This window comes from Lutjanus erythropterus, chromosome 22, assembly GCF_056507025.1.
Source record: "Lutjanus erythropterus isolate fLutEry1 chromosome 22, fLutEry1.hap2, whole genome shotgun sequence".
Taxonomy (NCBI): Eukaryota; Metazoa; Chordata; class Actinopteri; order Lutjaniformes; family Lutjanidae; genus Lutjanus; species Lutjanus erythropterus.
This window is the reverse complement of record NC_139338.1, coordinates 18,792,179-18,805,538: the sequence shown is the minus strand read 5'-3', so window position 1 is coordinate 18,805,538 and position 13,360 is coordinate 18,792,179. Positions and strand designations below refer to the sequence as shown.

General features: G+C 39.4%; 1 protein-coding gene across 1 annotated transcript; it reads right to left on the bottom strand.

The window, feature by feature from the left end:
• Nucleotides 1–205: 205 nt before the first annotated feature.
• LOC146306848 (troponin I, slow skeletal muscle-like) lies at nucleotides 206–3,906 on the bottom strand. The gene is made up of 7 exons (XM_084710748.1): nucleotides 3,877–3,906; nucleotides 3,627–3,665; nucleotides 3,163–3,204; nucleotides 2,368–2,499; nucleotides 2,186–2,275; nucleotides 1,682–1,864; nucleotides 206–632 (listed from the first exon to the last, which is right to left on the bottom strand). Exons 2-7 carry the CDS (start codon nucleotides 3,642–3,644, stop codon nucleotides 531–533), a joined length of 567 nt encoding a protein of 188 aa, XP_084566874.1. The 5' UTR covers nucleotides 3,645–3,665; nucleotides 3,877–3,906; the 3' UTR covers nucleotides 206–530.
• Between the last annotated feature and the right edge of the window lie 9,454 nt (nucleotides 3,907–13,360).

Sequence of the window (13,360 nt, the reverse complement as noted above, 5' to 3'; positions counted from 1 at the left end):
GTCTGCAGGATCTATTTAAACGTTATGAGGCTGACTTTAGGTAGGTAACACCTGTTGTGCCCCCTCCCGTCTTCCTTTTTTAATCCGTCGTTGAGTTAAGCCGCTTTCCATTCTCATACATGCCGCACATAAACCAACGGCTGCCAGCGAACTGAAACATGATAAAGTCAAGTACAGATATGGAACATCAAAGACTGAAGCAGTGTCCATTTATGCATATCCACTTTAATTGTCTAAGTATGTCATAACAAAACGAATGTTCCTTGGAAATACAAAAAAAAAAAAAGAAAACCATGGGTCTCTACTCATCCTACACTTTTCTTTAAGTGCTTTGAGTCATTACACCGAAATGTCTGTCAAGCAAATGGAGGCACAGCTGATGAACTAGGGGTTATACATGCTTATGACCTAATGCTTAATTCCTACAGCTTTCAAGTCATTTAGCCTTCAGATAAGTATTCCATATTTCTGTCTAGATAACATCCTCTTCTCTGCTCTGAGTCGACCAGTTTCATCGTCTGCAGGACTCCTCACTGGGCTGCGCCGCCTGTGTCGAACATCTTCTTACGGCCCTCCATGCCTGACATGGCCTCCACGTTCTTACGCCAGTCACCCACCTCCGAAGTTAGCACCTGGGGTTTGACGGAAAATACATGAACATATATTAAACATACAATCTCTCTGAGGGCATTTTATCTACACACTGAATAGAAAATGGTTGAAAAACATCATCATTCCAGGACAACTGGCTTCACTAAGTTTTTTAAGTCAAACTCTGGTCTGTAATAAGTTTTACCCACCAATTTGAGATAAATTTTTGTCTTTTGATAAACTTGGATTGTTTTTAGAATCTGTATTTCAAATTAATTACAGTCTGATTTGTCATCATTTGAGTGCTTTAAAATTCATCCAAAAATACAAAATTATTAACCACTATTCTCTTTCACTTGGAAGACTTTACTCAACAATTATTGAAATAGATTTTTTGTTATTGTTGCTAAAACTCAAAGATTAAACTTTTTAAAAGAAGAAAAAACATCTCAACATAAGATTGTAGGAAAAAACTTTTTCTTTGGCTTATAGCAAAACTTAGAGTGATTCATAAAAGAGTTTTTTTCCAACTTTTTTTTTTTTACATTGTATCTCAGTTTCCTGCATAAAACCTCAAGGAGTTTAAAGAACCATAAAAAAAATCACACCTTAACATAAAAATAAGTTTAATATGTTAACTGAACTTAAATTTTCTAGTATTTTCAAAACACTTCAGAACTTCACAAGTTCTTCTAACTGAAGTCTTTGAATGCACCATGCAGAGTTCAATCAACTCATTAAATTAAGTTTCTAAAGAAACATGATAAGTATATTAGCAGACTTCCCAGCATGCATCGTTTGAGACCCTTCTTTTTTTATAGTTTGATGAAAACACGCATGATGGTAACTACTTATTTTCACAAACCTGTGAACCCCAATGAAGATTAGTTTTGAATTTATTTGTAATGTTTGTCAGTTGTTGGTTCAGCTTAATATCTTAAATTCATTAAAAATGTTTTCTCAAGAACAACTGAATTAATGTGAACTTGTCAAATTCAGCTTAAAATTTTAAGGCAGCCCAGACGGGTTTACAACAGTTGTTTGTTTTACAGCGCAAACAGACAGATGAAATGTGTGGGAGTCTTGATACCTTGTCCTGTTTGACGTCCTCCTTCTTCACAGACTTGAGGTTGGCTCTGAGGTCCATCGAGCCCTTGTGTTTGGAGCCCAGGAGAGCTCTCATCATCTCATCTGCAGACACCCTCACCTTCCTCAGGGCAGGCTTTTTGAACTTGCCTCCAAGGTCCTGTACCTTCAGCTTCAGTTCATGGATCTAAATAATACAATAGAAAACATTAATTAAACCAAAATACGCCTGAGAAGTTCTGTCTTTTATTGATGCAAAGACTGAAGCATTTAAATAAAATGATTTTTGCTGGAATATGGACACAATGGGCCGGTGTTTTGGCTTTGAACTACAGACACAGTGGTTCTTGTTAGTGGAAAAGTTCAAACCAAGTTTCTTTTACAAAGTTAATAAAGGCTTTGTTCTCCAGGTTTTAATCTCTGGTTTTTCATTTTGAAATATTGACTGGACTGTGCAAGACGATGAGAAGAAGATGTGCTTAGGTGCTGGAGGGTGTTCAAGACTTACATCTTTGTTGTGTTTGTTCACTTTGGATTCACAGTCGTATCTCTCCTCGTCCACAATATCAATTTTTGAGTGAAGCTGTTTGCATAGTTTCTGAGGGGGAGAACAAGGGTTTAGATATTATTCATGATGCTTTTTTTCTGCAGTAGAAAAAAAGCCCGTCTTCTGTGGTTTATGACCCTTACTTGTAGCTCTTCCAGTGGTAATCCAGACAGCTGCAAAGGGGGCATCTTCTCTCCTAGATAACGCACTTTCTCCTCCTCTCTGTCCTGCCTCTCCTTCTCCAAATCCTCACAGGCTCTCTGGAGGAGAAGCATCTGAAATACGGAAATACTCTGGCTTGATTAAAAGTCTCCAAAAGTGGGAAGTGAATTCACATCATAATATTGAAAAAAGGTGTCTTGGTTCTATAAAATAAAAAGCGTCACAATTTCTTACATTATGTGCATACTGAGACAGTTCAGCAACTAACACATGTCTACATGGTTATAAAATCAATGGATAGTTGAAATAGATGGCTAAAAGACATGAATAAATTGGTAAAATAATTAGCTTAAAGTAATGGATAAACAGTTAGAATAGTTAGCTGAAACTAAAAGAAATAATTGGAAAAGTGACCTAAAACAAAGTAGCAGATAATTGGTTAAAACCAACAGATAAAAATTAAAATAGTTAGCTAACAGTCATGGATAAATTGTTGGGATAGATGGCTTAATGCTGTATTAAAGGGTGGAAACGATTAGCTAACAGTAACGGATAAAAGTTAGCTAAAGGTTATTGAAGAGTGGCTGAAATAGTTGGCTAACGGTAATGGATAAATCTTTGGGATGGATGGATTAATGCTGTATTAAGCGGTTGAAATAGTTGGCTAAAAGCAGTGGATAAATGGTTTCTGCCACTCCGAGCAGCAGTGACACAAATGGCCAAGCTGACCTTGACAGTTCCAGCACAACACAAACAAAAAAAATCGAACCACTCACCTTGAGGGAGAGCTTGCGAGAAGCCGAAATCTTCGACTTCGGCTGCGGGAAAAGGTATTTGTCAATATTATTTCACAGCTGAACGGAGCATTATATTTTAATGATCAGTAATCAAATAGTTACCGAGACAATTAAGATTTGAAGAGGGGAACATAAACCTGAGTTGGATCAACAACTTTCAACTATCATTACGAACTTGGAAAGAGTTATTTATGCTGGAATCATTCTATTGCTCGTTGCAGATGCTATAAAGACATGTGAGTGTCAGACTCTGCAACACTTTCTCTAGATGCATGTGAAAAGATAATGCTTTATTATTAGGATGAAGTCAAGGGGAAAGCTCTCAGTGATGCTGATAACAACGCTGACTGATAACCACTGCCAGGCCTTTGCCATGTGCATAAGGACAACGTGTCCCCTCTCCATGCGTGCAGGATTAACGCTGTGGAATATAGCTGGCTCACCTTATCTTTGGGATTCATGGCTCCGGGTCTGTCGGGCCCCTGAAACCCCAAATAGGGACAAATGAGGGTGATGATGCTACAGGCAGTCGTAATTAGCTTCATATAAGAGCATTAAAAAGAGCTACTGTTTTTATCTAGACCTATTTAAGAAGTTAATACAGACTCCCTTTTAATCAAGAGCAGTTAATTACACAAATATGAACCATGACGGCGGCATTCAGGGATGAAGGATTAACATGAATATTCTTACCTCACTTCAGCTGTAATCACAAAAACAAACACGCAAGAGAAACAGAGGTGTGTATTAGTACAGTTTAGGGGTAATACGTCGCCCCAATAAACCAGAAAGTAATCTGACCCATCGAGGCGCCACATAGCAAACAGTCCTCAATATCCTTTGACAAGAGGATTAAAGCAAGGACATGACGAGAACAATTCTCCCCCCACTATATTCAGCATCATCTCAGGTTTATGTGCAGTGTGACTGACACCTCAACAGATGTGTTAAAAAGCTCTTTATCAGACTAAACCCTCGCTAAACCCTGACAGTAGCAGTCACAAGTGGATTTGGCAAATCAAGTCATCTCATTAGGCTGACATATTTCACAAAAATGTTAATTAATTACATGTCAATACACTGGATGAATGACAGCTTAAGATAATAAAAAATTATATTTAAATAGATCTGGAAATGCTCTTTTTTCTCTCTATTTTCTTTTCAACTCTAAGTGTACCAGAAACCCCCCCCAAAAAAAGACAAATAATTTTGCAAAACAGCATCAGAAGCTAAATAAAATGTGCTAAATTGACTGAAAGCCTGAAAACACAATAACCCAGTAGCTGTTTTACCTGTGGACGGGTGTCTGCAGAGTCAAAGAGCGGCTGCTGAAGACAATGGGCAGCTTTTTATGTGAGGCAGAGTGGCGCGTGGACAGCAGATATAACGTCTGTTCCCAAGAATGTGCTGGCAGGGGACCAAGCATTAAATATCACCTCCCCTGACGCTGTGACAACACCAGGGAAGTGTAATAATAAATCATGAGCATTACTTTAATGGTATTGTCCTGATATTGCCTCTTGTTGCGTAAAATCTTATTGTGACTTGTAGCCTGCTTCAAACAGGAGGGAAAAAATACATCAGTGCATAAAACAGTCGCAAATATTGACACCACTGTGTATAGATATGGGATGATCAGAGGTTGTTGCATTTATTATTTTTTTTAAAAACTATTTACAGAACAACCTCAGAATTGAGTTTCTGAGGCTTCAGATCAATGTTCTTTATCAAAACAGTAAAATAATGAACAAGTTGTTTTAATAAACTTGAATAAATAAACTTAAATGAACCGATGAACACAACACATGGTTTTAGCCACCCATAAGGATTTTCTTTCCTACTGCCATATTTTTGGCTGTGATAATATCCTACCTTTTTAACAAGAGTTGTTTGTAGGCCTACTGTATACAGCTGGAAGCAGGAGCTGGTTAGCTTAGCTTAGCACAAAGACTGGAAGCAGGTGGAAACAGCTAGCCTGTAACAAAAGCTGTTGCACCTGTGAACGTGTCTTAACGTTTGTTTATTCTGTACAAAAACTAAAATGTATGAATCTCTAGTTTTATGGGAGGTGATGTGCCAGACTATTGCTGGCCAGGACCAGTTGTTGGGTAACTACTGGTGACACCAGGAATTCACTTTACTTAAAGGTAGAATTTGCAGGATGTTTGTAAATGCACCATTCAAAGTCGACCCCTCCTGCCCAGCTCAACAATGGAGAGAGCTAGAGAGTGAATTAAGAGAGGGAGCACCGATAATAAGATTAAAGCAGTGAATAAGAGAAATAAAATGTTATTTGTTATTTGATTATTTCACAGTGATTACACTTCAACAAGCCCCCAAGAAAAGCATCAGGCTTTGAATCGACTTTGACACGTGATGCACTGCGATACATAAAGATTTTTTCCCCCATAGATTTGGATTGTGAAAGAAACAGCCGTAAAACAGCGGCTACAGGTTTTTGTTTTTTAGTGACATGACTCATTTCACCGTCAGGGTTTGATGCATTCGGTCCAGTAACATTTGAAAAGTCTAGATGAGCCACACTATTTAATCATTTAATCCCCACTCAAGTTAGCGAGAGGCTAAATCGGAAGTTAGCTGCTCAGCTTGCTTCTCAATCCAGAAGCTCTGACGCCAAAGTCGACTTCATATCCAACTGCACAGCTCTCATAGGAATGAATAGAGGCCCGCCTCAAACACTGTATCCAGCTCTCCTTTAGACATCCATGCTTTCTGAAGCACAAACACTTTCACGCCTGACTCTGTGTGAATCCCACTGTGTCCTCAGTCTGCTCTGCCTCTCTGTTTTCTACAGATTAAAAAAACTGAATGTAGCATGCTAATTAATGAGATGATGCATTTTGTTACTTTTGGACGGAGCGAGCTGTTTCCCCTTGTCTCCGGTCTTCATGGCTAATATGTTGCCTCCAAACATGAGAGCGTCGTCTTCTCATCTAACTGTTGGCCAGAAAGCGAACAAACTGTAAACTGTACGATGAATCAAACATGTAATCTAAGTAATTAGACGCACGATCCAGGGTTAAAGGAATAATGAGCCGAAAAGGGCCAAGAGTTAAAATAGCTAAGTAATGATGCATTTGATGACAATACACACCCAAAGCCCTCATGCATAACAGAAGCACACAATCATACTCTAAGAATAGGTCAGACCCTTCTCCCATAGTGCTAACATGTATTCAGAAACATAAGATCAGATTTAAGATTTATTTTAAATCACTCAAATGATTTCTTGCTAATCTTCTGACTGTTTCTGGGTATTTAGTGAAACATGTAATCACATATAAAGGTTAATCACATGCAGCCACGCGGAGACTGTTAGCTCCTGTCATTACCTCTGATTTATGCGAGGGGAGCGTGCAGAGTGACATTATCAAGGTTAAATAACAGGAATTAGCTCCTATGACATCTGATCTATTCTAATCACAGTTATTATGATAAAAATACTGGTTGGTGGGATTATGTGGCGCCCTAAAATAACAAGAGGCCGTTCTAGTTTTGCCCCAGTGGCTCTGAGTTCATCGGAAGAGGAGTGGATGGAAGAGCAGGTTTAAATAGCTGCTACAGTGAAGACATACAATTTATTGTCTCAACAGTCTCATTAAGAAGATGCAGGAAAAAAAAGATGAGATGTTCTATCCTGATGTGTTCATCACTGAAATGGTTGATGTTCTGCAGATGTCCTGGAAGTGACTAATAAACAGAAATAAATATAAATAAATGTCCTAAAAAGGGAAATGCGTGCCAAAACTCCAGCTACACTGTTTCATTGGAAATGTGACCATTTAAATACATCAAACGAGTTGTTTTTTGGTGCATCTGCTTTATCTAGTTCCAATCATTTAACACCAAACACTCCTCCAAGCCAAAATGAACAGAATAGAAATTTTAGCAGCTATTTCAGAATAATATAAATTTGATAAATGACAAACAAAATCATCTGAAGAAACCAGCACCATCATCAGGTTAAAGTTTTAATTTGTCCAATTCTTTGGTTTATGACCAAATACCTCCAAAACTAATTCCCATCAGCCTCAGCTGCACTATATGTTCTACGCTAATTAGCAAATATTAGCATGCTAACACGCTAAACTAAGATGGCTAACAAGGTAAACATTCTACAACATTTTTTGTTGTGAGCATGTTAGCTCAAAGCTGTACAGCCTCACAGAGCAGCGTGGCTTTAGACTCGCAGTCTTATTTTGATGTGACGGTACACATCGCGTGTTATTTAAATTATTTTGCTCATTAAAATGTCTGTTTCTGTTCTGTTCTGATCTCCTCATCTCATCTTTGCCCTGAGACATGTGGTGTTTTTGTATTTACATCTGCTGTCAACAAACTTCTTGGCCTGACTCGATCAAGATTTCAGAGCACGCACGCTAATCTCGGCCTGAGCTCTGACACTTCTCGCGAATCACTTCTAACCCCCCTCGGCATCGAGTTTCTCTTCTTTCCGCTGGCTTATACCGGAATAAAGCTGATGCAAGTGCTAAGGTGTTTTTGGTTAACCGAGCATTAGCAACAAGGATGTCTTCAGAAGAGTCACATGAATCGAGGAAGAGTCTGCGCTGGACTTTTGCTCTCAGTGAGTTGTGACGGCTTCTCAGAGATTAGAAAGCAGGAGGAGACGATTTGTCTGAACCTCGGTGATTTCTTCAGTCTGTCTCCAATTCATCTGTGATTTTCACCTTGAATTTTATTCCTTATGTCATGTCTCAGATATATGTTTGTATATGTAAATTAAAAATTGTTTATATAAGTGTCTCAGGTTACACAATGTTTCGTTTGTAACTTTTATACAGCTGTTGTGCTTTTGGCAAAAATTCTAGTTTTCTCTCATATCTGTTGTTAAAGTTCCAATTTTAAAAATATTTTAAATTGTTATAATCATCACTTTTTAACCATCTGGACTACACTTAATTTATATATAGCATTAAAGCTAAATTACAGTGAATACATATGTGCACAGTGGCAACTTCCTTAGTTCCTTAGTTTCAGGCTTTAAAAAAGTTTATTTAAGCATTTTCTAAAATGTCAATGAAGTGAATGAATGGGAAATTCATTCAAAGCCACTGCTGAGCTCTATGATTGTTATTTCACAATGAAGACAACAACTCCCATGATCCCACACTGGTAAGGGAGAGACCCCTAGCTGCAGAAATTATATTGCACCTTTAACAGTTTAATACATTCTTATACAAAGAGCCTGTGAGAAATTTTCTTCTGAGTAACTTCCCTAATTTTCTAGATTAAACGAGCAGATGCATCATTTCTTTTGATGATGCCATCAAAGTTCCTGTTGTTTTAGCGCCACAGAGTCAAACGCCATCCGGTGTTGGTTTACAAGAGAGGGGCAACAGAAGCTAAAGACACAATACCTCAGTGAGCAACGAGGGGCAATAAAAGGAGGAAGACGCGGGAGGCAACAAATGTTCTGTCATCATTTTTTTTTTTTTTTTCAGTGATCCTCAGCAGGTGGAAGAGCTATTTCTGATGCAACCCAACTCCCTCCTGTCTCCACACACACACACACACACACACACACACACACACACACACACACACGCACAAAGAGAAAAACACAGGGAGGCCTTGGTATCAGAAGTGCTTGTAATGCACTTTCTACTGTGGCTGCTTTCATAAATAGGGAGGTGACAGCTCAATGAGTCGGCCCGTCGTTCTCCATATGTGGTCGTAAATCTGAACAGTTGAACTCATCTTGAACCTTTTGGGGCAAAAACAAAGAAAGCCGCAGCCACATAATTCTCTGCAGCGGGACGTCCATAAGTAATCCTGCAGTCCATCCTCACCTGCTCTTTGAAGTGTTATTTGTTTTGTCAGTTGGCTGCTGTATAATCCACCTGAAACCATCACCGTGACCCAGCCGGCTCAGCACTGATGTGTCTACATGTTGACTTTTGGGATCCGTGATATTCTTTAAAACCACTTTGTTTTGTGCATAACATCAAACAATGTTCAAGCATATTATATAAGAGATACTAAGACTTTCATATTTGCATAAGTGCAGTTTTGAGTATTTCAACTTTACACTTCATCGTGGAAGCAAATATTAGACTGTATGTTGCACAAGCTAATCTCACATGTCACTGGACACACTGCTGGCTGCATCCTCAAGGACCTCATTCAGAATTTTTGGAAAACTTTGAAAAAAAACTATATAAAAGCTATAACAAGATAACTGACTGTAGGGGCCACAATTCATCAACAACTGCTAGGCTAAAAACAAGGCTTACTGGTTACAATTAGTTGTTGCACAATGTTTGTGATTAAGAAACTTTATTTACAGATTTGCTGTTTACAAAATAGAAAAAGACACACATTACAAAATTAATACAGAATACAGGTTTCAAAAATTAGATTAATCAAATGGAGATATACTTGCTGTTTGACCACACATTTGTGTTTTGGTAGCATTGATTTCTAAGGATGTGCACAATCAGATGGGTGCAGGATACACAAGGAAGCCATGATACGTAGGGGCGTGTGTGTGAATTTATACTTAAAAGCAAGGATTTTATACACAAAATCTATGATGAGTTTATAAAATATGAGGGCGCCTCCATCATCTTGCTTATGGGGTTTTATTTTCATTGTACATTATCCCTTACACAGGAGTAGACCACTCTGGGAGAGGTCATTTCACTTAAGTGCTTCTATATTTAATACTACAATAGTTTTTTTTCTATTTTGTTGATTTTGAAGGCCTGTGTGGACAAAAGCAGCAGTGTTTCCACTCTAATAACCACAAAATAAAATGTCAAAAACACAATTCTCTGAAAAAAGAAGTGTAGTAAGAGTATCTTACAGGCTGCTGGTGTTGTTTTTTCCTCCCCCCATCTTTCCATTCCTTTTCAGCCTGTCTCCTCACACTTCCTGGATCTTGCACAGACTTCCAGAGCAGCGGCTTTGTTTGGACGCTGTCCGCAGAGAGCAGCTGACACATGACCGCAGCCAAGCGGCCTGCCATGGCACCCCACTCTGCCCGCTGCTCTGACCTTGACACCGCCGGCGAAGATTCCCAGCAGGGTGCACTGGGTCGCCTGAGGAGCCAAGATTTCTCAGCTACCTCCGCTTCTATCAGCCAGACAAAAATATATAGAGGGAGGAGGCTGTGAGAGACCTGCAGGGTGGCTTTTATTGTTGTGTGCTCAGCTGCAGGCAGCTAAAGTGTAAAATTATTCAAGTGTGCTTTTACTGAATGAGGGTAGGAGAGTATGTGTTTGGAATTCTTGTATTTTTAACTGCTTCTTCGTGTTTGTGAGTTTCATTATTTATTAAATTATATTGCCTTGAGTTTTTAAAGAGGTCTTTCTGCCTCCTCATGCACAAGCGTTTGTTTACTTTAGATAATGTCTTTGAATGTTTTATGTACTTATACCATATATTTTATCATTGCAAATAAATGAAAGCAAAAATGCAGCAAATCCTTCAAATTAAGATATTTTTCTCCTTTCAGAGACAACAGAGGCAACTTTGAACCCTGAACCATCTGTATTATATTCATATCAGTTCCACAAGAGGGCGCTAATGTGAGCAAAGACTATTTAAAAACAAAGCAGCTGGATTTAAACACTTGTCCCCATAGGAGAACCCTTTCAGGTTTCTGGTAGAACCTTCTATAAAGGTGTGTATCACCTTTTAAAAAGGTTCTACCTCAGAGGGTTCTTTGTAGAGTCCAGCATAAAGTGTTATACATAGTGCCATTTGTGAAAGGTTTCACCCAGAGCTCCTTCTGCTGAGAACCTTTATATATACCTCCCAGAGGGCTCTACCAAGAACCCTTTTACATTGCAAGGGTTTCGACTAGAGCCCACCCAGGGGCAGCTGCAGAAAACTGTTTTAGATTCCAAGGATTTTTATCTAGAACCCATCCCCGCAGTTTTTCCAGGAACCTTTTTGTATTCTCAGGGTCTCATGTAGTCAAGGGGGTCTACCTAGAACACTTTTATATTCCAGCGGTTTCACTGAGAACCTACCCAGGGGGCTCTATAGAGAACCCTTTTGCATTTTAAGGGTTTCATTTAGATCCCAACCAAGGGGGTCTTCATAGAACCCATTTATATTCAAGTTTCATCTAGAACCCATCTTGTCTTCTGATGCTTCTACAAATTACTATAATGTATTCTACAGGTAAAGAAAGTGAATACATTATATTCATATATTGTGTATTGTGTTCAATTATTTTAACAACCTGTGTTACAATTAACATTCAGGCATTAAAAACAACTTCTATAACTCATCAGAGGACAATTTAAAGACAGTTTTTCATCTCTGTATATGGATTCTTGTGTTTCTTTCAAAGAATTTGTGAAGACACTTGTCCTTCATAAAGACTGAAGGCAGCTACTTCTCACACAAGGACACTTTTCCAGAGAGAAAGCAGAGCTGACAGCCAACTGAAAAAATTACTAAAATGTCCTGTGTGCCTCCACCCACACTTTTTTTTTCCTGAGAAATAAAACAACCACCTTACAATAAAATCTGATCACTGCCTTTGTCCACACGAGGTCAGCAGAGTTTTATTATTGCGCAGCACTGCAGCTGCTGGTGCGCAGAAAAATCAGAACACAGTAGAAAATAGTTTTTATTCTTCAGGAGGATGTGAACGCGTTGTTCAGTTTAGTAGGAGAGAAATTATTAGGATGTTTCCTGATTAAAATAAGACCGTAAAGTGAATTGAGTGGAGTTTGGGTGTGGTACTGTGGCCGACAGCTGCAGCAGCATCTCAATCATTCATCCTCCAGCCTTTTTCCTTCAGTACAGACTGAGTCCAGCAGGGGGCGGCAGCAGCTCACATCACAGCTCTCAGCTGGAGGCTGAGGCCAGACGTTTTTCATGCTGCAGCAGCCAGAGTCAAGCCCGCGGGAATAAAAACAGGACTTTGAAGGGGACTTCCAAAATAAAAACCCATGTTAGTAAATGGTTTAGTTACTGGAAAGTGAAAGCGGGTTCAAAATGAATTTATCTATACTGAAGAATGTACAGTGACTGAACAAATGACATCCTGTGAAAACTACATGTGAGGGTTCAAAGTCCGTTTTCACTGTCAGTGATTTCTAAAAAGATAAATATGGTACAAGGTTGTGGCTTTTGACCACATCCTTTGACTTTCCAACGTGAAACTTGCAACACTAGTTCAGAAAGATGACTGTGACATCAACAGTTGAAAGTAACTAATACTCTGAGTATTTTGCAACAAATACTTTGAACTTCTACTTAAGTATTTCTCTAGCACCAATACTTTTACCTGCAATTGAAAATTATCCACCACTGCTAGTACATATGCATTTAATACATTTAAGTATTTGTTAAAAAAAAAAAAATAAGAAACAAAAGAAACAAAAAAAAAAACTAGACAGAGTTTTATTTAGTTTTATTTTATTTTTATGTATTTATTTATATTACAGGGAAAATGCAAGACAAAAAAACTCTGAAACAGACATGGGAATTAACAATAAAACACAACAGTTAAGAGAAACAAAATGAATAGTTTTAACCTTCAAAAGTTAGCTACTTACAGTAAGTTAGGAATAATAAGTTATTTGAAATTATGTTTTGCAGTATCTTGTAGCTGTGGGCTGTGTTCATGCTTTTATTTTGAAGAGTGACTTCCGTCCTTCCGTTATCTGTGTGGCGCTTGACTTGCCTCCAGCAGCACAAGCAGCACTTTGTCTCAGCGGAGGGGGGTGTTGACAGGAGAAAGAGGGGGAGGTGGAGGGCGTCCGACTGGGCCGGTCCGGTTCACTTGCACCGCAGAGACCCGCAGCAGGACGAGGACAGCGGGGAGAGGACTCCATCAGGCGGGAGAAAGGAGAGGACCCAGGTGGACACACGGAGACCCCTCTCGTGTTGGGATACAGCGGGACACCGGGAGGTGGAGGAGGAGGAGGAGGAGGCGGAGGAGGAGGAGGGGGCCCGCATGATTCCTCACAATCCGCAGGCTGTAATGATGGTGGTGATGCACCGACGGCAGAGCGGCGGATTCCTGCAGAGCCCGACACACTGCACCACCAGCAGGGCTGGACGCCGCTGCTCCTCTCCATCAGCAGCCCACCGACACACCACCGGATTTCCACGCCGATGCTTGAGCCAAACATCCCGGTAACGGACTTCCTACCCAGCTCCATTCACACTC

Coding starts and splice junctions, on each gene's coding strand:
- LOC146306848 (XM_084710748.1), bottom strand. Junction 2,500..3,162: donor CTCGCAAGCTCTCCCTCAAG/GTGAGTGGTTCG, acceptor TCCGTATTTCAG/ATGCTTCTCCTCCAGAGAGC. Junction 1,865..2,185: donor TGAACAAACACAACAAAGAT/GTAAGTCTTGAA, acceptor TGTATTATTTAG/ATCCATGAACTGAAGCTGAA.